The sequence below is a fragment of the Girardinichthys multiradiatus genome, chromosome 8 (assembly GCF_021462225.1).
Source record: "Girardinichthys multiradiatus isolate DD_20200921_A chromosome 8, DD_fGirMul_XY1, whole genome shotgun sequence".
NCBI classification, from domain to species: Eukaryota; Metazoa; Chordata; class Actinopteri; order Cyprinodontiformes; family Goodeidae; genus Girardinichthys; species Girardinichthys multiradiatus.
In genome coordinates, this window is record NC_061801.1 from 18,771,005 (window position 1) to 18,792,991 (window position 21,987).

The 21,987-nt window shown below is 41.5% G+C and overlaps 1 protein-coding gene across 1 annotated transcript in view; it reads left to right on the top strand.

The window, feature by feature from the left end:
• The first annotated feature begins 2,080 nt into the window (after positions 1–2,080).
• LOC124872942 (potassium/sodium hyperpolarization-activated cyclic nucleotide-gated channel 1) overlaps positions 2,081–21,987 on the top strand; it is a 120,481-nt gene continuing 100,574 nt past the window's right edge. The window contains exons 1-2 of the mRNA XM_047373381.1: positions 2,081–2,887; positions 9,677–10,100. Coding sequence (XP_047229337.1) covers positions 2,532–2,887; positions 9,677–10,100 — 780 coding nt within the window. The 5' untranslated portion in view covers positions 2,081–2,531. The remainder of the gene's footprint in view (positions 2,888–9,676; positions 10,101–21,987) is intronic.

Here is a 21,987-nt window from a genome sequence, read left to right on the forward strand (position 1 = left end):
TAAATATTAATTAATCAATAATCATAATCACGGGTGGCACGGTGGCGCAGTTGGTAGCAGTGTTGTCTTGCAGCAAGAAGGTCCTGGGCTCAATTTCCGCCCAGGGGTCTTTCTGCATGGAGTTTGCATGTTCTCCCCGTGCATGCGTGGGTTCTCACCGGGTACTCTGGCTTCCTCCCACAGTCCAAAGACATGCCTGTTAATTGGTCACTCTAAATTGCCCTTAGGTGTATGAATGAGTGTGTGCATGGTTGTTTGTGTGTTGCCCTGCGATAGACTGGCGACCTGTCCAGGGTGTGCCCCGCCTCTCGCCTGTAGACTGCTGGAGATAGGCACCAGCTTCCCCGCGACCCATTATGGAATAAGTGGTAGAAAATGATGAATCATAATCACAACACCACATTGACCACATTGACTATTTTCATGTTACATCATGCAGACCCTCTGTCTGCACCGATGAACGTGCGCTCACCTCAACATACCTGATTCTTTAAGTGGCTGCCATGGCTGGGAAGTACTACATATTTTCTGAATACAGTTTAGAATAATCTGACCATTTATGGGCGCTATAAGCTTTAGGATATGATATTAAATTTTCAGGTCAAGATCGTGACAGATCATTAAGTTTAAATAGAAAATCCCAACAAAATAAAAAATTATTGAGACAATATCTGGAAAAATATCTAACCCTTTCCTTATGCAGTAGCACAACAAATCTACTTTTATCCCAATACACATAATATTTATTATGTAACAGAGGTACATTAAAAGTGAAGCATTTACTTTCTAGGCGTAACAGGAATTATGTTTCACAAAAGGTGCTACATTTCTTTGCATTTTTACTCATGTGAAAAGTGATTTTAGATACACTAACATATGTAGGAAGGTAAGAAACAGCAAGAAAAGGCTTTCATATTTGCCAAAACAGGTGCAAATAAAACTCATTATACGAATCTAGGATTTTTCTAGTAAACGCCAATGAAGAGATGAAGCCATCAAAAGCAGTGGCTATAACTGAAGGTGAAGGAAGAAGCTAAATTCCCCTTCATTTGATTTTGGAATATGTAATGTTTCTTCACTTGAGGTTGTATTAAAATACTTTAAGTGCCTGGTAAAGAGCTGATCATGCTAATATATATATATAAATGGAAACCCTAAAACTGACAGAGAATGTACATTACTTTCCATGACAGTACAGTCAGATATTTCATAATGTTAAATTTTCTTTCCATCTTGTCCTAACATTTCTCCTTTCTACATTTTATTATTTCATTCTTACTTCGCTATGTACAGATATAAAGTTGTGCTTGGTTTTCTAATGTTATTTTCATGTGTACTTTCATTAACACAAATTTCTTGTGTGAAATCTAACAAAACGAAAGGATTCTAATTCTGTTTCAAATCTCTCATCTTGCCCCCTGCTGGCCAAGAGAAAGAATACAAGCTAGAATCCTTTAGCATTGGATATATTTTTGAAATCCTTGTATCTCACAAATGACTTAAGTATCAACATTTATAGCTCAAAAAATAAATTTCTCTCGTTGGCAAGAACTTCACACAGAATAAATGGTACTTATCTTAGCAGCAAAGAGAATTCAAAGAATGGAAAAAAGTGATGGCAGCATTACGCTGTGGGAGATTATATTCAGCTTTCCATAAAATTTGGCAGAACTTGAGCCATTGAGCAAGGAAGAATGGGCAAATATTTAATTGTCTAGATGTGGAAAGCTGGTGAAGACATGCCCACAAAAAACTTGCAGCCGTATTCTCAGTAAAGGTGGTGATTCTACGAAGCATTGACTCAGACGTGTTGGATATGTACGGCACATTTTTCCAGATTTATATTTGTAAAAAACAAACAAAACGGGTTTTCTTTTCTTTCTGCTTCACAATTGGACTCTACATTGTGGTACCATATTGTAGAATATTTCAGTAAAATACTTTGAAATATGTGGGTGTAATGCAAAAATGTGCAAAAGTGGAAAAGTGGGATGGACACAACTAAACTATTATTTTCCACATGAGACCCAGATGAAAAATATGACTGCGAGATGATCACACCTATTTAGTATCTTTTTAATATAGTGGAGTTTATTAAACATACACTAGCACAAAATAAAAGTTTTCACAGCCTAGGCCAAAAAAGAAATTAAGAAAAATATATTTTGACAGATGTATAGAGAGGAGGACAGAGGGATCTCACGGGTCACATTTCGCCTCTAGCATTATGTAAATAAGGTGCAGGAGCATGTGCCATTTAAACCGCAGTGCCGTGCGGAGTGAGGGATGAAGCACAGGCGCTGCACGGCAGGAGCCGGGGCCGTCGGTAGATGGCGGTAACCCAAGAAACCTGATCCACCGGGCTCCCGTGCACTCCGTTTCAGTTTGCAGCACTCGCATTTGGAGACAAGAGAAGCGGAACAGTTTGAAGGACACCGAGAAGAACCAGCAGAGCCCACGTCGGGTCCTCTCTCGCGAGCAGGCGGCGGAGCGCTCTGTCAGCAGAGAACAACGGGCAAACTCGGAGCACCATGGAAGACAAATCCAATTCGTTCTCCAGCAACAAGGAGGAGAAGGCGGATGGGAATAATGTTTTTCAGAGGCAAGACTCGATACAGAAAAATAACACGGGGAGCCAGAACACGAAGGACCATGGCAACTCCGTGGGCTTCAAGGGGGAGAGGGAAGAGGCCATGGTCGGCTTTGATGATCTGGACGGGGCGTCCAGGCAGTATGGTTTTATGCAGAGGCAATTCGGGGCGATGATGCAGCCCGGAGTCAATAAGTTCTCCTTGCGTATGTTCGGCAGTCAAAAAGCCGTGGAAAAAGAGCAAGAGAGGGTGCAGACGGCCGGATACTGGATCATTCACCCATATAGCGATTTTAGGTAAGGACTGGAACAGACACCTGCTCACCCCACCCTCTGAATGCATCCCCTCTGTCACCCTAAAGGTCTGGAAGCTATAGCCTCATACATCCTGGCCCCTAAGCGCATCCACTAATCTACCTCTGCATGTAAGCAATCCGGTTTCTGCAGGCGGAGAAGCTCTTTTGCTCCAAGGCTGTTTCATTGCGGCATTAAAAAAAAAAACATCATTTTTGAAATTAAATAAGGCTAAACGCATATATTGGCGGAGTGTCCTTGGGAAAGAAATGCTGAATGTCAGGTTTTGCAAACACTCTCACAGCTCAGATTTCCTGCTTGTTTCACACAAACTGAGCGACATATTCCGCTCTCTGAAGGGGCGACTTCACCTAGGCACAACGTGACAATGCCTCTGCACCATCACGGTTGTAAACATTTCATTGTAGGCGGCGGTAAAGCGAAGGGCCTGCTTGCAAAAAGAATACCCAGAATGCGGTAAAATCACGCAGGGAAAAAAAAAAGAAGCAAAAACTGCCATGTTGAATAAATTTAGGAAAACTAAAGGGGTGCTGTAAGGTTATATCGGAGTTGTTTCCACTAGAATTTCTCTTGTTTTACATACTAAGGCAGAACATCTCTGGAAAGTCTGGCGGCCTTATCTGAGTTTGGTTGAAACATAAACTCTCTTCCATAAATATTTTAGGAAACCCCAACCTTAAATATAGTTTTATTTTTTTCATTTAACAATCTACAACAAGCTGAATCAGATTTTCATCTTGTTTTCTAGAGCAATTTATTTGCTATTTTGTTTGTTGTTCTCAATTTTTGGTATGATTTTAGTTTCAAGCAGCAAACTTAACAAATACATAACATAAAAAGTGAAAACTGATCTTTAAATCTCTTGGTGGCACTGACTGTTGGAAATGTGTTCCTGCAGTTGTACTAATAAGGGAATATGTTGCATTTTACAGCATGAACAGGTTATATTTACTTCTAAAAGTGACATAATTATAGATATTGTCATAATTGTCTAATTTGCATATAATCCATTACCCCAAATTGTGATATTACTATAGAGAAACAATTTGTATTTATTTATACTATAGGATAGGATGTATAGCAAATGAGTCTGGATAGTTGGTTTTACATTTTCAGCACAAACCAGACCATAAACAGGGAAGGACCAGTTACACACATGCTGCATGTTTACAGTTTACTTCTTAATCAATTAAGGTTCTCAACTGGTCCAGTCGTTGCATCAATGTCCTTTTGGCACCTTGACAGCCAACCCAGTTGCTCCCTCCCCTTGCCTCAATCGCAGAGCTGTCCGTGGTCCTGAGCCTGAAGGAAGGCCTGGGAATGCAGCGCTCTGTGTACTCTGCTGCTGATGTAAGGACCAGTCGTTCTTAGGTTGAAAACAAGATGCAATACATTTTCCTACACCCTTTATGGTTGTACGGCTTTGTCCTGAGTAGAATTGGGCAGGTTGTGGGTGGCAAGTTAGACTGTGGTTTTAAAAAGTTACAGTTTCCAAACTGCAAACAATTTCCATCATACTGGCTTAAGAACCTTTTAAGGAGATGCCAAAGAAAATGACATAGTAACTGCAGTTTTTTACTATGTTCTCTCCAGGGAGCATTACTAATGTAGTGCGGACTCTTCCCTAACTATTTCTAACTCCTGTTGGTCAACTGGATGAAAAAAATGCTCTTACACTTTTCCTTTGTGTAGAAGAAATATAAACATGCCTGTCTGGAAATATTTCTGGATGCAACAAAAGCAAACACTGAAACTAAAAGTGGCCACTCATCACTACCAGTAAGATAACTGTTGTTTTTATGTAATTATAGTAAAGTTCAAACGTTACAAACAGTATGTCAGTTAGCCAATTGACTGCAGGATGGCTACCTGAGCAGATGCATATAATAAAAAACATAAATTTTCTACTCAAGGCTCTCATACTCAAGGAATAATCCAATGCTGGCGCATTGCCTAGCCCCAAGATGTTTGTTTTATATACTGTGCAGCAATCAGACATTTTGCAGGTAAAACTCTAAACTATGTGGAACATCTCTGTATTATCCTCTTTAAGAAAGGTATGGTCAAAGGCACAGACACGACCATATGCAGATGCCCTTGTGGACACACAGATGTGCAACGATGTTGGGCAAGGATTAACAATACACAACAGTCAATGAGCTTAGTAGAATCTGAAAGCAATTACATAAGAAGACTGACCCCTTCTAAAGATGGCCCAAAGGCACGACATGAACAATGAGCTGTAATCCATACTTCCTTTTTGATTTTGTAGAAATTATAGCCTGTTTTTGTGCCAAGTATTATGTTAAAGCAGATTTTAGGGAACACACTCAGTGAATAACTCACAGCAAAAAGGCCAGACTGGCCTCTTCCTTTGTTCCTTCAGAGTACTAGAAAATGTTTTTCGTTCTAAGGCTGGTGAAGGCTGCCTTCAGGTTATCTTCTCACGACATTTTGCAAAGGGTGATTTGACAGAAGGAATTCTTTCGTTTTAGTCATTGCAAAATCATAATAATGCTACCCCTCTGAGACAGTCTTGAAAGTGGTAGAGTGTATTCCAGGTGACCAAGCTACCTTTTTAGTTTAGTTACTTGTTAGTGCAGTTTTATGACCAAAGCTAAATAAAAATCTTACATAAAAGCAGCACATGGATGACACCACTGATGGTGGTATGTTTCTTTGTGGGAGTGTTTGAAACTCAATATGCAACATATTCTTTGTGCACAGGACCTGCTTAAAGATTAATAGCAGGTTAGTAATATTTATTATTCATGGATTATTTTAGAGAGGCTCCATGCCTGGCTACACAGACCTGTTATGTTATGTTGGAATGAAAATTGAGAAGAAAAAAGTGCTCTGCAGGTTTTTGTAAAGGTAGCAGGTTTGAATTGAACAGATTATAAAAAAATTAAAAGATTATCCCCATTTATGTATCAAATGCTGCTTCTTCCCTTGTCTGATTTTAAATACATGAAAAAATAGCACATTAAAGTTCTCGTTGATGTTTTTAATAGACAGAAAATTGCCGGAGCTCTTATTTTGATGCATTTAATGAATAAGTAAAAGACCTCTGAATCACCAATAAGAGACTATTTAAGGCAAAATTCAAGCAAAGGTTGGCAGATTATCATATCTGACCAAGTTATTGGTACATCTCCACATTGCTGTGTTTGCACACCACAAATCCTCTTGCAGGACAGTGTGTGCATTTCTTTGTACAGTAACTGTGCCAAAAATGATTGAAATGCATAATTTGAGGAGCCAGATGTTCTGTAATTTCTTACCACAAACAAACAAAATCTAATTAGACATTTAACAGTAAAGGGAAGCCAGTTCAAATCATAAAAAAAAAATTGAGTAAATTATCATTGCACTTAAATTGCAATTCTAGTCATAAATAGCCTCAGCCCCTCCCTTTATCTAACCCGAAGATTGTATTTTTCTCGCTGCACAAACATTACTTTGTGACCTTTCGTTACGTGCTTTACCGGTTGTATTGCAGACTGGATTGGACCGGCCTGTGCTGACTAAGATCATGTGGGGTTCCCTGTGTTGCTTGGCAGGTTTGGCCTGGCACTGATTATGATGGATCGCTTGTTGTAAAGAGGAAATCTACGAGAAAAAAATTTGCTGGCTTGATTTAAAGCGGGATTAGTTCCACTACTGAAGCCCTCTGTCTGGGAATTTTTAGTTTTAGGTTTTGAGACTTTAAGCTCTAGTATGTGCAAGGACATTTGTCTCATTCATTCGTCTGCTTTTTTGTGTGTGTTTCTTGAAAATATATATTCAGGGTTTGCACATACTCATTTTATCCATTGTCACGCAGCAGGTATTGAATTGATGGAGGAACAAACATCTCTGCAGTGGTACTGCAGAGTCGGCTGTGTCTCTCTACTGTCTCTCATGTAAATCAATGACAACAACAACTTTTTGGGTATTCGGGGTGATTTACAGTGTGAAGCTTGGGAAGAAGAGTGTGCAGCTCATCCGGAGGTGACTGACTGCAGAACTGGGAGTACTGCTTGAATAACGCACTCTGTCCATTGGTTGATGCATTTAATATTAAGCAGGGGATAAATTAGAGTCTGAATGGACCGATAGAAGGTATAGTTAAAGCTCTATGCACTGCTACTGGTTTAAATGGGGCTGGGTACACGCTGAGAACTAGAGCATTAATCCAAGAGTTTAATCCAGTGATGACTGAAAACATTAATGCAGTTGTAGAACTGCTGTTCTTGTTGGAGTCTTGTGACAGACTGTCCACAACAAACACCAACTTGATATAGCTTTCAAAGAAATATCACCTAAAATTCTTGGCTTCCGATGAAACCTTTGGAATAAACATTTTTACGTCATCCAAGTGGGTGTCTTAGAGATCACGCACCTAAAAACAAGTCATGATAGAGATAAAAATATGTGAAAGATGTGGGCAGTCCTTTTCATTATGGTAATGTGAGTGGAAACATCCAAGATTTCCTTGACTTGAAGCTTAACCTTTTGAGCTGCTGTTTGTGTTTTGACTTATTTTGCTCTATGCTTTAACCACAGGCTTAGATTATCTCTTTAGTCATCATTTCATTTTCATCTTCACTCTTGACCCACCCCCAAGCCCCCATATACACTTTCCTGTTCTTGGTGTCTCTGGAAACTAAAAACATGAATCATAGCAGATGACTTCACTGCAGTTTCTTATTAAATACTGAATACTTATAAAAATAAAAAAAGCAATAAAAATGCACTCATGCCCCATATTTAGTGCCTTGCATACAAATTTAAACTTTTCACATTTTGTGACATTACAACCTCACAGCATTAGGACATAATTTTCAAGTGAAAGGAAATGGTAAATGTGTTTTAAAAACTTTTTTTTACAAACATCTGACAAGCATGGCATGCATTAGTATTTAGGGACCCTTTTAATTTAATCCCTTAAATAAAATCGTTTGCAAACAAGTGTCTTCATAAGGACCTTATAATTAAACAGAGTCAACCTGTCTCTAATTTAATCTCAGTATAAGAGCTAAATTTACAGGTCGGGCATGGAGAGATTTAATGAGAGAAGCAAAGGTAAGGCTCATGGTAACTCAGGAGAAGCTACAGAGATCCAAATCTCAGGTTGGAGAATCTGTTAATAGGTGCACAACTAATAGTTGTGCACACAAAAAAGAACTGGTTAGAGTTGATAGGAAGATGAACAAAGCTCAATATGGAACAATTGTGAAAAAAGGCTTGCCAAAGACAGCCAAAAACTTGAGAGTGTGTCGGAGGTTCACCTTCCAGCAAGACAGTAATAATAAACATACAGCCAGAGCTACAATGGAAGGGTTTAGATAAAAGTTTTATGCTTTAGAAACACTCAGTGAAGATCCAGATGTCGATCCAACTGAAAACCTGCGGCAAGACAGAAAATTGCTCAACACTAAATGCACTGCATTCAGCCTGACTGAGATAAAGTTGTTTTGCAAAGAAAAAAAAAAGAATTTGCAGTTTTTAGATGTTCAGAGCTGGTTGAGACATACCCTAAAACACTTGCAGATGTAACTGCAGCAAAAGGTAGTTCTACATAGTATTAACTCTAGCAACTGAATACAAATGCATGCCACACTTTTCAGATTTGTATTTGTAAGCAATGTTGAAACCATGTTTAATTTTTCTTTTACACAGTTGCCCATAACATTGTGCTGGTCTAAAGGATAAATTGTGGTTGTAACATGGCAAAAATTGGAATAGTTTAAGGAGTATAAGTAACTTTGAAAGGCATGGCATATTTTAGTAGTTGACCTCAAAGGCTGCTGTTCAGCTAGTGACTTATGTTTTTAACTCTTAATGTCTGGAATCTCTCATTAATGATTGCTTTTGCCATCATTGTATTAATATTTTGAAATAATGCAATCCTGAAAGGAATATAAAGCATAAAAAACCCCAGATGCATCACACATTGTCCTCAAGCATTCACTTCAGAGCTCAATATCTCAGTTGGTGTAAAAATACCTTCAGTGGGTTTTATGAGCCACATCGAAGACCGTTTCTCAGTCGAAGTGAAGACAATTATTGGACACATGATCCGTGGATATTTATAAAGCCAAGGCCTTGGTTTAATTTATTCACACAGATCCATTACTGCGTGCCTGGTCCTCCCATCAGACAGGGAGCCTGCCAAGCTGCCAGCAAGTCCATTTCCACCTTCGGTAACGTCAGCAAGGCATGGACAGAAACGAGCAAGGATAGCGTCTGTGGAGAGTTTTCTGAGACAGGATTCCTGAAAGCATCTATTTTCATTTCGTGGTCGCTCAGCCTTTGCTGGGGCCTGGGACGCTTGGTGAACAGAGCATAGAAACTTGATGAATCACTCCTGCCTTTTTCCTTTCCTTTCCTTTTCTTTTTTTTTTGCACGGCAAGGCAGAGAGCAGAGACATTAACGGGGCTGTGAAGTATGAGAGGGTCTCAGTCCAAAGAGCCCTGAAAAGGGACAGTAAGTGGTAACAGTAGATTACACAATGTCCTTGAATCATGGTTAAGTTTGAGCCTATGAGATCTGGCAGTAACTCAAGCTTGGATCCTTATGCTTTTTATTCAAACAAAAATAAAACCATAGTCCTAAATGTTCCGCTTTGAAATAATCCTGAATGAGAAAATCCAGCAAAACCACCAAAAATGTTAAAATATATACAAAGATTGCACACAATCTCTCTTATTGATTGCTTTGTATGTTATTTTGGTAAAGCCTGGCTTTTTCATTGCTTTATTAATTTGCATGTATTGCTCTTGCAGGTTCTACTGGGACTTGATAATGCTCATCATGATGATGGGGAATCTAATCATCATTCCTGTGGGAATAACCTTCTTCTCAGAGCAGACCACCACCACCTGGCTGGTCTTCAACGTGGCTTCAGACACCATCTTCTTGGTGGACCTGGTCATGAACTTCAGGACAGGGATTGTCAATGAGGAGAGCTCCGAGATCATCCTCGACCCCAAGGTCATCAAGATGAATTACCTGAAGAGCTGGTTCGTGGTGGACTTCCTCTCCTCCATTCCCGTGGATTATATCTTTTTAATAGTGGAGAAAGGGTTTGACTCGGAGGTGTATAAAACTGCACGCGCTCTGCGAATCGTCCGCTTCACCAAGATTCTCAGTCTCCTGCGTCTGTTGAGATTGTCCCGGCTCATCAGATACATACATCAGTGGGAGGAGGTGTGTATATGGCTGTCCCTGGCACATAGATTAAAAGAAAAATTAGAGGAAGTAATTGTAAGGAGAGTATTCAGTGTATAGCTGCAGTTTTGAGCTGGATCACACTGCCTGTATAGTTTTAACAGCCTGATGCCATCTAAAAAAGTTTTTTACCCATGCATTACTGACTAAAAATAATAAAAGACACCACTACTTACTGGTGGACAGCAGAAGTATAATGAGATCTTTTGACACAACACCTCATAATACTAAAATGTATACTAAAAATAAAAGTATTTCTTGTCAAAGTAAAGTCTATCTTGCAAAGGGCCTTCTAGTTGCTGTGTCTTCCTGATTTGGTCTGGTGAAGTAGGTTTAAGCTATTATAATGTGCCCTTGATATGAGGGTGGTGCTTCAAGATCTATATTTGAGACTAATATTTTGAATTAAGAGAAGAAGCAGTTCTAAAGCTGCACTGTTGCATTGCCTAATAAAAAAGTTCTTGATAAAACTTGATTATAAAAGCATTGAAGAAGCTCGTACGTTCGTTCGTCGTCTTCCGCTTATCCAGGACCGGGTCGCGGGGGCAGCAGACTCAGCAGAGACGCCCAGACGTCCCTCTCTCCAGACACCTGCTCCAGCTCCTCCAGGGGGAGCCCAAGGCGTTCCCAGGCCAGCCGAGAGACATAGTCCCTCCAGCGTGTCCTGGGCCGTCCCCTGGGCCTCCTCCCGGTGGGACGTGCCTGGAACACCTCCCGAGGAAGGCGTCCAGGAGGCATCCGGTATAGATGCCCGAGCCACCTCAACTGGCTCCTCTCAATGTGGAGGAGCAGCGGCTCTACTCCGAGCTCCTCCCGGATGGCCGAGCTCCTCACCCTATCTCTAAGGGAGTGCCCGGCCACCCTACGGAGGAAGCTCATTTCAGCCGCTTGTATCCGTGATCTCGTTCTTTCGGTCATGACCCAAAGTTCATGGCCATAGGTGAGGGTAGGAACGTAGACCGACCGGTAAATTGAGAGCTTTGCTTTTCGGCTCAGCTCTCTCTTCACCACAATGGACCGGCACAGTGCCCCCATTACTGTGGCAGCTGCACCGATCCGTCTGTCGATCTCCCGCTCCATTCTTCCCTCACTCGTGAACAAGACCCCGAGATACTTAAACTCCTCCACTTGAGGCAGGAACTCCCCTCCAACCTGAAGAGGACAAGCCACCCTTTTCCGGTCGAGTACCATGGCCTCGGACTTGGAGGAGCTGATCCTCATCCCAGCCGCTTCACACTCGGCTGCGAACCGCCACAGCGCATGCTGTAGGTCTTGGCTAGAGGGGGCCAGCAGGACCACGTCATCCGCAAAAAGAAGAGACGAAATCCACTGGTCCCCAAACCAGACCCCCTCCGGCCCTTGGCTGCGTCTAGAAATCCTGTCCATAAAAGTTATGAACAGGACCGGCGACAAAGGGCAGCCCTGCCGGAGTCCAACATGCACTGGGAACAGGTCCGACTTAGTGCCGGCAATGCGGACCAAACTCCTGCTCCGCTCGTACAGGGACCGGATGGCCCCTAATAAAGGGCCCCCGATTCCATACTCCTGGAGCACCCCCCACAGGGCATCACGAGGGACACAGTCGAATGCCTTCTCCAGGTCCACAAAACACATGTGAACCGGTTGGGCAAACTCCCATGAACCCTCGAGCACCCTGTAGAGGGTATAGAGCTGGTCCAGTGTTCCACGGCTGGGACGAAAACCACACTGTTCCTCCTGAAGCCGAGGTTCGACTATCGGTCGGACTCTCCTCTCCAATACCCTGGCGTAGGCCTTACCAGGGAGGCTGAGGAGTGTGATCCCCCTGTAGTTGGAACACACCCTCCGGTCCCCCTTCTTATAAAGGGGGACCACCACCCCAGTCTGCCAGTCCAGAGGCACTGTCCCCGACCGCCACGCAATGTTGAAGAGGCGTGTCAACCATGACAGCCCTACAACATCCAGACACTTGAGGTACTCAGGGCGGATCTCATCCACCCCCGAAGCCTTGCCACCGCGGAGCTTTTTAACCACCTCGGTGACTTCAGCCTGGGTGATGAAAGAGTCCAACCCCGAGTCCCCAGCCTCTGTTTCCACCACGGAATGCGTGATGGCAGGATTGAGGAGATCCTCGAAGTACTCCTTCCACCGCCCGATAATGTCCTCAGTCGAGGTCAGCAGTCTCCCGCCCCCACTATAAACAGTGTTGGCAAAGCACTGCTTCCCCCTCCTGAGGCGCCGGACGGTTTGCCAGAATCGCTTCGAGGCCAACTGGTAGTCCTTCTCCATGGCCTCACCGAACTCTTCCCAGGCCCGAGTTTTTGCCTCTGCCACAGCCCGGGCCGCAGCACGCTTGGCCTCACGGTAGCCATCAGCCGCCTCAGGAGTCCCACAAGCCAACCACAGCCGATAGGACTCCTTCTTCAGCTTAACAGCATCCCTTACTGCCGGTGTCCACCACCGGGTTCTGGGATTGCCGCCACGACAGGCACCGCAGACCTTACGGCCGCAGCTATGGGCAGCAGCATCGACAATAGATGCAGAGAACATGGTCCACTCGGACTCTATGTCTCCAACATCCCCCGGGATCTGGTCGAAGCTCTCCCGGAGGTGGGAGTTGAATACATCCCTGGCCGAGGGCTCCGCCAGGCGTTCCCAGCAGACCCTCACTATGCGCTTGGGCCTGCCGAGTCTGTCCAGCTTTCTCCTCCTCCAGCGGATCCAACTCACCACCAGGTGGTGATCAGTGGACAGCTCAGCCCCTCTCTTCACCCGAGTGTCCAAAACATGTGGCCGAAGGTCTGATGATACGACAACAAAGTCGATCATCGACCTCCTGCCTAGGGTGTCCTGGTGCCAAGTGCACTGATGGACACCCTTATGTTTGAACATGGTGTTCGTTATGGACAATCCGTGACTAGCACAGAAGTCCAATAACAAAACCCCACTCGGATTCAGATCGGGGAGGCCATTCCTCCCGATCACGCCTCTCCAGGTGTCACTGTCGTTCCCCACGTGGGCGTTGAAGTCCCCCAGCAGAATAATGGAGTCCCCGGGAGGGGCACTTTCCAGCACCCCCGACAGGGACGCCAAGAAGGCAGGGTACTCTGCACTACCACTCGGCCCGTAGGCTGAAATGATAGTCAGAGACCTCTCCCCAACCCGAAGGCGCAGGGATACAACCCTCTCATCCACTGGGGTAAACCCCAACACGAGACGGCTGAGCTGGGGGGCAACAAGCAAACCCACACCAGCCCGCCGCCTCTCCCCGTGGGCCACTCCAGAGTAGAAGAGAGTCCAACCCCTCTCAAGGAGATGGGTTCCAGAGCCCACGCTGTGCGTGGAGGCGAGCCCGACTATTTCTAGTCGATATCTCTCGACCTCCCGCACAAGCTCAGGCTCCTTCCCCCCCAGCGAGGTGACATTCCACGTCCCTAGAGCCAGCCTAAGCATCCGGGGATCGGGCCGTTGAGGTCTCCACCTTCGTCCGCCACCCAATCCTCTTTGCACCGGTCACTCACGGTTCCCCCTGCAGGTGGTGGGCCCACTGGGGGACATTGAAGAAGCTGCCATGTCTAAATTGTACAAAAACCAACAATAACAGTCAGAAACAAGACACAAATGATTTGTAAGCACTGTAGGAAAATATTGTGCACTGCTGCTGGCTAACAGAAGTTTGCATCCCAGCTGAAGCCTCCTAGAAGTGCTAAACAAAAAGGCTATTTTCCTGCTTTCTAAAGATTCTGGACTACGTTTGGTGATGATTTGCTTAGATTATAAAATACTTTGACTGGTTGTACCTGATGACTAAACAGACCCTAAAGAACAGCATCCTTATAGCATGAGGCTGCCGCTACCATGTTAAACCTCAGGGATGGTGTATTCAGGGTGCTATGCAAAACAAGTTTCCACCAAATAAAGCGATTTACAACTAGGCAGAAAAGTTAAATTTTTAATTTTATCTGGAAAGACCACCCTGGAAAGACCACCCTCATCCATGTGTTTCACTGCATGGGTTGTGCAAAACTGCAAACAGGACCTTTTATGCTTTTTTTTTTTTTACCAAAGAGTGCTTTCCATCTTCTATAAAGGCCAGAGTTGTCGAGTGCATGATTAGTAGTTGTCCTGTCAACAGTTTGTCCCACCTGAGCCATGGATTCTGCAAATCCTTCAGAGTTACCACGGGGCCACTTGCCAGATTGTCTGATTACTGGTCCTCTTGTCCATCTTGCCAGTTTAGATATGGCCATGTCTTTGCAGTTGTGCTATTGGCTTCTTCTATTTCTCACAGAGCAGCTGCAGACATATTACGATTACACACAAGAAGATTGTATTTACTAATTAGGTGACTTCATGAAGTCAGTTTGGTTACACTGGACTTTATTTAGGAAGTATTGGACTAAAGGGCTCTGAATACATATGCATGTTACACATGTACAAAGCGCTGTATGCCCTTTTCTATTTTATTCTCCTTTTATGTCTAATGAAATATAAAAGTGTTGTGTGTATGAGACAGTGAGTAGCACAAATATTTGGTGCAGCAAGGTTAATGAAAATCTGCAGTGAGCATGCAGATATTCAGTGCAGCATATAAACACGTCATACTACTTGAATAAAAGAGCAGAACTCACAGTGCTGCTTTTCTCTCTGCTCTTCTCATTCACATCGTTCGTCTTCCTCTCCAGTTGTCTCTTATCCTCCCTCCTTTTCTTTGTTTCTCTCATATTTGTGCTTTGTCATTTCTGTTTAGCACTTAGTCCCTTTTAGATGTCATAGAGTTTATTTAAGAATACAGATTTTGTGGTGTAGAATTATAATATAGTATTTTTGGAGCCACTTTCACAACATCCAACAAATCCACAGGAGATGTGAGGTGGAAAAGGTCCAACCTGTTCTAACATGTCAGGTGTCTGCATCAGGATTAGAGCACTAATGGAGGGACAAATCCAGCCTTCGCCATCGTAATGGGCTTCAAGCAGTGTACCGTCATTACATCAGCTCAGCCATAGACTTAGTTATTCAGGCAGTCAGTTTTCACAATACGTCATCCTCCATCCTCTGTGTTCATCCATCATTCCTTTTTCTGTCGTAGTGTGTTGGCCCCCTCCTCCTTCACTTTGTCACATCTTTCTCCTCCATCTGCGGAGGACCGTTGGGTATTGTTTAATCATCACCATAGGCTGGACAGTCAGAACTAGCAACTTTCAGATTTGTTGTTTTGTTAAAGCTCCCTCAAACTTGTCCACCGTCACGCCAGTCAGTGCTGTGCTGTAGAGACAAAAAGCATTTTAATGGTTGGCCGTATTCATGCAATTTTTATTTATTTTTACCCACATGGAGGGAGTTAGTTTTTACTTAAAATGATAGATTCTGGACATGTGTGTCAAAAATAGGTTTGCAGTCAGCTGCAGGTGTGCTGAAGTAACTACCTGTCATGTTTTAGTAAATCTGCATCTTTGTTTTGTTAAATTTGCTTGTGCCAAAACAGGAACATGTAGGGTTTTAAATAAAACAGCTGAGTGGATATGCCCGCTTGACTATGACCCACTGGAAAAAGGATATAAGATTGGCTGGGAAGTTTGTTAAATCACCGGCGTGCACTCGGACCCTATCTTGCATGATATGTTTGATCTGTGTTTGGTCAACCATTTATCCGTTTGTTTACTCTCACATAATTATCACAATGTGCAGAGCTTTGGGAAATAATAGCGTACGGTGTAAAGGTCACGCCGAGCAGTGAATACGGCGTATGCTCAAACAGGACAATTTAAACAGCCACCAACCAATGTTCAAACACATGAAAGTATCTCCTTTTCTGATCTTCCTGTCAGGAAGTAAACAAGACAAATTTCATGTTACTGCACAATTGATGGAGTCTTTTTTAAACTAAAACCAAACCAGAAATTTGAATTGAATACGAGTATTGCCCTGACTTAAGCTGAACTCAAATTGTTTTTTCATTCATTATATTGTATTTATATAATGAGTCAGCCATTTTTTAGCAATGTTGATATCCCTTAAACTTTTCACATTTTGTTTTGCCACAGGCACACACTTAAAAGTATTTTATTATGATTTTTATGTGATATGTTTTCATTTTTTGGCTGCCACTCTTTTCAGTGCATGGCGATAGGGATGTTCCAGTTTATACCAGTTTATGAAAGGTGTTAGCATGGGTGGTGGTGGTTTAATGTTTTTTAAGGGTGACTGTTTAAGTCAGATAGTTGAGACTTGGACACAAAGTCAGAACTTGGTGTTCCCACAAGACAGTTGTCCAGAAACATCCCAACTGGTTCTGGAGTGGATAAAGCAAATTTACATTTTAAGCCTTTCTAAAACCTGAACCTCAACTATAAAGAAAATTTGTGGACAAGGTTTCAGGTGACTGTGGCTGAATGGGACAAGTCGTCTTGCAAACAAAAGACTATGGGTTCAGTTCCAACTTCATTTTCTGCTACATGTTGATGTGCCTTTGGGCAAGGCACTAATCCCCAAGCAGCCTACTGATCTGTGTATTGGTGAATGAATGTAAAGAATACGTTTGTGCATGTGACTGGGTGTATGTAGCTCTTGAGTAAAGAGCTTTGAGTGGTCAGTATGACTAGAAAGGTGCTATATAAATTTAGGAAAGTCAGGAAACCAACCAATTTAAAGACACTATACCATCTTGGCGAACAGCAGTGGTCAAAATGTTTGTCAGAAGCTTGTCAGCTATTATGGCTACAGAAAACATGTTGTTAAAGGGCATTTATCCACAAATTAGTGGGTATGAAAGTATATATTGGAGTGTGTACTTATCATTTTGACCATTTGCTGATTACAGATAAATCAACAATAAATTCTAACTTTTGTGCCCAATTCTTGCTCCTGAAAATCAATCAAAGCAGTTTATTATAATGTCAGTCCATGATGAAGAGGAAAAAATGCTTCAAATGATTTCTTAAAGGCCAAAAACTAACATGACCTTCATGGCCATGATGAGTGGATGTGAACCTCTCGCTGTAACTGAAGGTTAAATTACTGGGTTTGGCAATGGGAGGACACACATTTTAAGGCCTGTGTGGTGCAGAACAATTTTAAAACATTTACATCATGTAGCAGTAATGAATGCACATAATTAAAAAGCTCCATCTGTGATAATCATACAGTGATAATCAGTATTATTCTCTGTACTCAGGTCTAAAACAGGCTATTTAACATAATCATTTTACTTTAGATATACTGAATGTAGTTTAACTTTATTTTTAGCAATTCCTATGTTTGTTTCTGATACAACATGTGGGAACACTTTAATACTAACAATAAACAGCTAGTTCTTATTCAATTCAATTCAATCCTAACCCAAACCCTAAGTTCCATGAAAGATTTATAAAACGTAGCATTTAAGTATTTGAATGATGATGATGATGATGTTGTCATTAAATAGGACATTTGGGGTCATGTAAGTGATCTTTTGGGGCACCATGAAGTGCATATGTATAATCATTCAGTTAGGATTCAAACAAACGTATTGTCAGTTAGTGTAGTGAAAAGCAAAATCCAAAGTTACTTTGGTTTTAAAGAAGTTTTAAAGAAAGCCTTGTCAAAAGTTATTTTTACTCTGGAGGTCACAGAAGATAAGGAGTAGGAATAATTTCTAAATGTTGTTACGCTTCCAGTCTGCTTCTTTGCTCTGAATTCACTTACATTTTGTGAAGTTGCATTGGGTGAAAGCCCCTTGTTTTGGCCTCTTTTCCTCAACATACAGACAGAGAAACAAATACATAAATTCTGTATGTTTCATGGTCCAGTGCTTGTATTTATTAATATAGTGACAAAGCACCTTGATTTCGTGGTGTGTGGTGGTCTACCAGCTACTCATATGTAATGTTTGAGAGTTTAATGAATTCCCTTTAATGATGACAATGATTAGTGGTGGCATTTTCACCGTTTCATCTTTAAATTCACTAGCATTTTTTGGGGTGTTTCAAGGACATTTTTGCCCTCTGTTCTTGTGTATTTCTAACCTTCTGCCTGTGTGTTTCTCTTATTATTTCATGCCCTAACAGATACATGGCTAATTATCAAAATGACCTTAGAGTCATAATACTAAAGTTTAACCATGTCCAACTAGTAAAATTGTTTTTGCAAGCTTTATATTTCTAAGAATGACATCAATATTTACATTACAATATGAATATCCATAAAGATTCATAGGAATAGATTATTTAACCAGCCACTTCAGTGCTGATTTTGATTTACTGTATTTAATATAAGATGCAATCATATAATTAAAGGATAACATTTGTAAACTGCATGTAGAAAATTCCCAGAGCTCCCAGTGCCACATCTGGCTCATCACGGCCACCCGGCCTGCTGCCAGATTCCGGCTCAAGCTGGAGGGCTCAGGTTGAGCTTGTGGCAACACAGCAGCCCTCAGGGGTGGCTCTAACCTCTTCGAGACCTCAGGCTGAGTTTGACTGATGCTGCACTGTTGGATAAAACATGACATTAGTAAACTTAATCCTTATAGAGCTGCATTTTATACATTAGATTGCATTACTAAATGTATAAGATGCATGGCTCGGGGATTTGGGGATTTTTGGGTGGGGGGGGGGGGTTGCAACAAAATCTCTGATTGTAATAAATAAATAATAAATTCAATTTTATTTTGTAAATTAGAAAGAGTTTATGTCTACACAAAATGTGTATTGTAAAATGAAACAGAGTACCTCACTGATGCTGAAATTAGCTGAGTCTTTTTCCCTAAGAAACAACTTCCGCACTGAAGAGGGTTGTACAGCTGATCATCTATGAGGTGCTGGTATATCTTAAGATTGGATGAATTACAGAAGAGAATAAATCAGTAGATTAGTTTGTATGGTGTACACCAAAAACAGAGTATAAGCAAAATGTTTCAGATAGGTCAAATAAAAAAAAAAAAAACAACCTAAAACTAATATGTGCTATCTATAAAGCCAAAAATACATTAAGTAATAACAGCTACATTGTGAAACTTTAAGAATTTAATTGTTATATGAATGAAAAACAAGAACTGGAGTCTGTTGCTCCCAGTTTCATCAGTATCTTTGGACTTGGTATATGATCCATTGTAAATGTACTCTATGTGAAATGTTCAGTGATATTTCATTGGGTGCTTTAGTGTAACTCTCTGCAGGCAAATTTAGTGCAGTTCAGTAACTACAGAGTATTTTGATTATTTGTAAGCTGTGGAGGTTGGGACAAAAGAAAGATGTGATTTATTCTGAAAATATGACTGTTTTTAATTTGGCTTGTGAAACTTTATTTATGCAGCCCCTTTTCAAATTTACACTGAGTAGCTATATGCAGTGAGTTTTAAAAATATTTATACACATTTATCACTTTACAACACCACATGCAAGGTAAATTATATTTTTCCATTTTTCATACAAACAAAAATCTGAAAACCAGGCTTGCCTATGTAACCAACCGCCCTGAGTGGAACCACATTTAGCTATAATTACAGCTTCTAGTCTTTTCGGGGTTGTCTCTGTCAGGTTTACCCATCATCTGAAGCTGTTGGCCTTTATTCTTTACAAAATATGTCAAGCTTAGTCATATTGAATGAATCTCAATTGGATTTAGGTCTGGACTTTGACTAGGACAGTCTAACACATGGATGTGCTTTGATCTCAACTATTCGGTTGAAAGTCTACCTGTATTTTTATCTGTTTATGTGTTACTCCATCCATCTTCACATCAACTCTGACCAGCTTCTCTGTCCCTGGTGAAGAAAAGTACTATAGCATGCTGCTGCCACAACGTTTATCATAGTGCGGAGATGGTGTTTTCAGGGTGATGTGTAGTGTTAGCTTTCTTCAAGACATTGCCATATGCAAGTAGGTCACAATTTTTAATTTTGGTCCCATCTGAACAGGGCACCTTCTTCTACTTGTTTGCCTCATCCCTTAAATGACTCAATCCTGAACTGGTTTGGTGTGTTCCTTGGTCTTCATGAGGCAGTTTGTTCACTAGGGTTCACTTGGGTTCTTAAACATCTGAGCCCTTCACAGGACAGCTGTATTTATACTGAGATGAAATTATATTAAAGGGGGTTGAATACAAATGTATGTCACACTTTTCAGATGTTTATTTGTGAAGAACTATATATCCATTTTCACGACACTTCACAATTTTTCACATTATAATGTGACAAAATGTAACAATTTAAAGTGTGTACAGTATTGTAAAAGAGAAGAATGAAGGGCAAGATCTGATTAAATAAAACCAACAGAAAACAGAAAATTAGAACATTAAAACTGCTTGTCATATCAATAAACATTTGTCAAAAACTACTTGGAAATTATACTTTTAACTGTAAACCTTTCGTAAGTTTTACAACTTAACAGACTTACAGCAATAATTTGGCACAAACATACCATAGTTACATAACCTTATGTTAATAATATGGTTTACACTTGCTTATCTTAAAATTTATACAGAACATTTTGGACTATTTTATATTTAACAGGAACTTCGATTTGGGTTGAAAGGAAAATAAAATGGGTGCTTGTTAGACAGCCAGCTGTCATTTTTTAGATGTTGCAGAGTCATGGAGCTAATATAATGACAGATCCACTAAATTCTCAAAATCCTATTCCATCTCCTACCTAGAGATATATTAGTATTACCTGATATTAATATTGATACATTTTATTCACAAACATTCCAGCTGTGAAGCATTTCTGTGTTTTGAGTTGTGTAGTTTGCTTTAAACTGAAGGTGTAGAGCTGAAGTCTAGCCATTAGGTAAGTAATTTGTTTAATTAGTGGCTATCGGCACAGATCTGGCCTGCAAACCTGAGGTGCCGGATTCACCAGTAAATTGATCTGAAAGGGGGAAATTGTGAGCAAGCTGACCTGGGTATCCAGTTCATTGTGTGTGGAAGCAGCAAGATCAAACTGTCTTCCACTGGTCTTCAAATCACCCATACCTTTATGTGACAGTCTGACACCAGAGCGTTTTATGTTTACCCGTTATTCAGGGTGTGAATGTTTGTACTTTTTTGAAAGCAGCACTTCAAAGGTATTGGACCGTGAATTACTGCATCTCATTTATAGTGTCTTTCAGTGACTTTTGCTCTAAAATGGAGGTTTATAAATAAAATGACTACAGAAACTACCCAATTAGACATAAAAGTCCTTCATTAAAAACCCTGCAGCATAATGCAGTTTAGTTCTAATTACTGGTTTAGTCCTTGTTACTGATGAATACAATTTATGCCAACATTCAATTTATTATCATGTCTGTTCTTTAGCTCTGATGTGCTGCTCTGTTATGTCCTGATTTGTAAGTTGCTTTGGATAAAAGCATCTGCCAAATGCTTAAGCATAAATATAAAGAGATGACCTATTTGATTTTGGATTAGATTTTTAAGATATCATAATAAAGGTTATGAACAGGACCTGTTCATAACTTTTATGGACGGGATTTCAAGGCGCAGCCAAGGGCAGGAGGGGGTCTGGTTTGGGGAACAGTGGATTTCATATCTTCTTTTTGCAGATGACGTGGTCCTGCTGGCCCCCTCTAGCCAAGACCTATAGCATAAACTTGGGCGGTTCGCAGCCGAGTGTGAATCGCTTAGGATGAAGATTAGCTCCTCCATGGTTCTCGACCGGAAAAGGGTGGCTTGTCCTCTTCAGGTTGGAGGGGAGTTCCTGCCTCAAGTGGAGGAGTTTAAGTATCTCGGGGTCTTGTTCACGAGTGAGGGGAGAATGGAGCGGGAGATCGACAGACGGATCGGTGCGGCTGCCGCAGTAACGGGGACGCTGTGCCGCTCCGTTGTGGTGAAGAGAGAACTGAGCCGAAAAGCGAAGCTCTCAATTAACCGGTCGGTCTACGTTCCCACCCTCACTTATGGCCATGA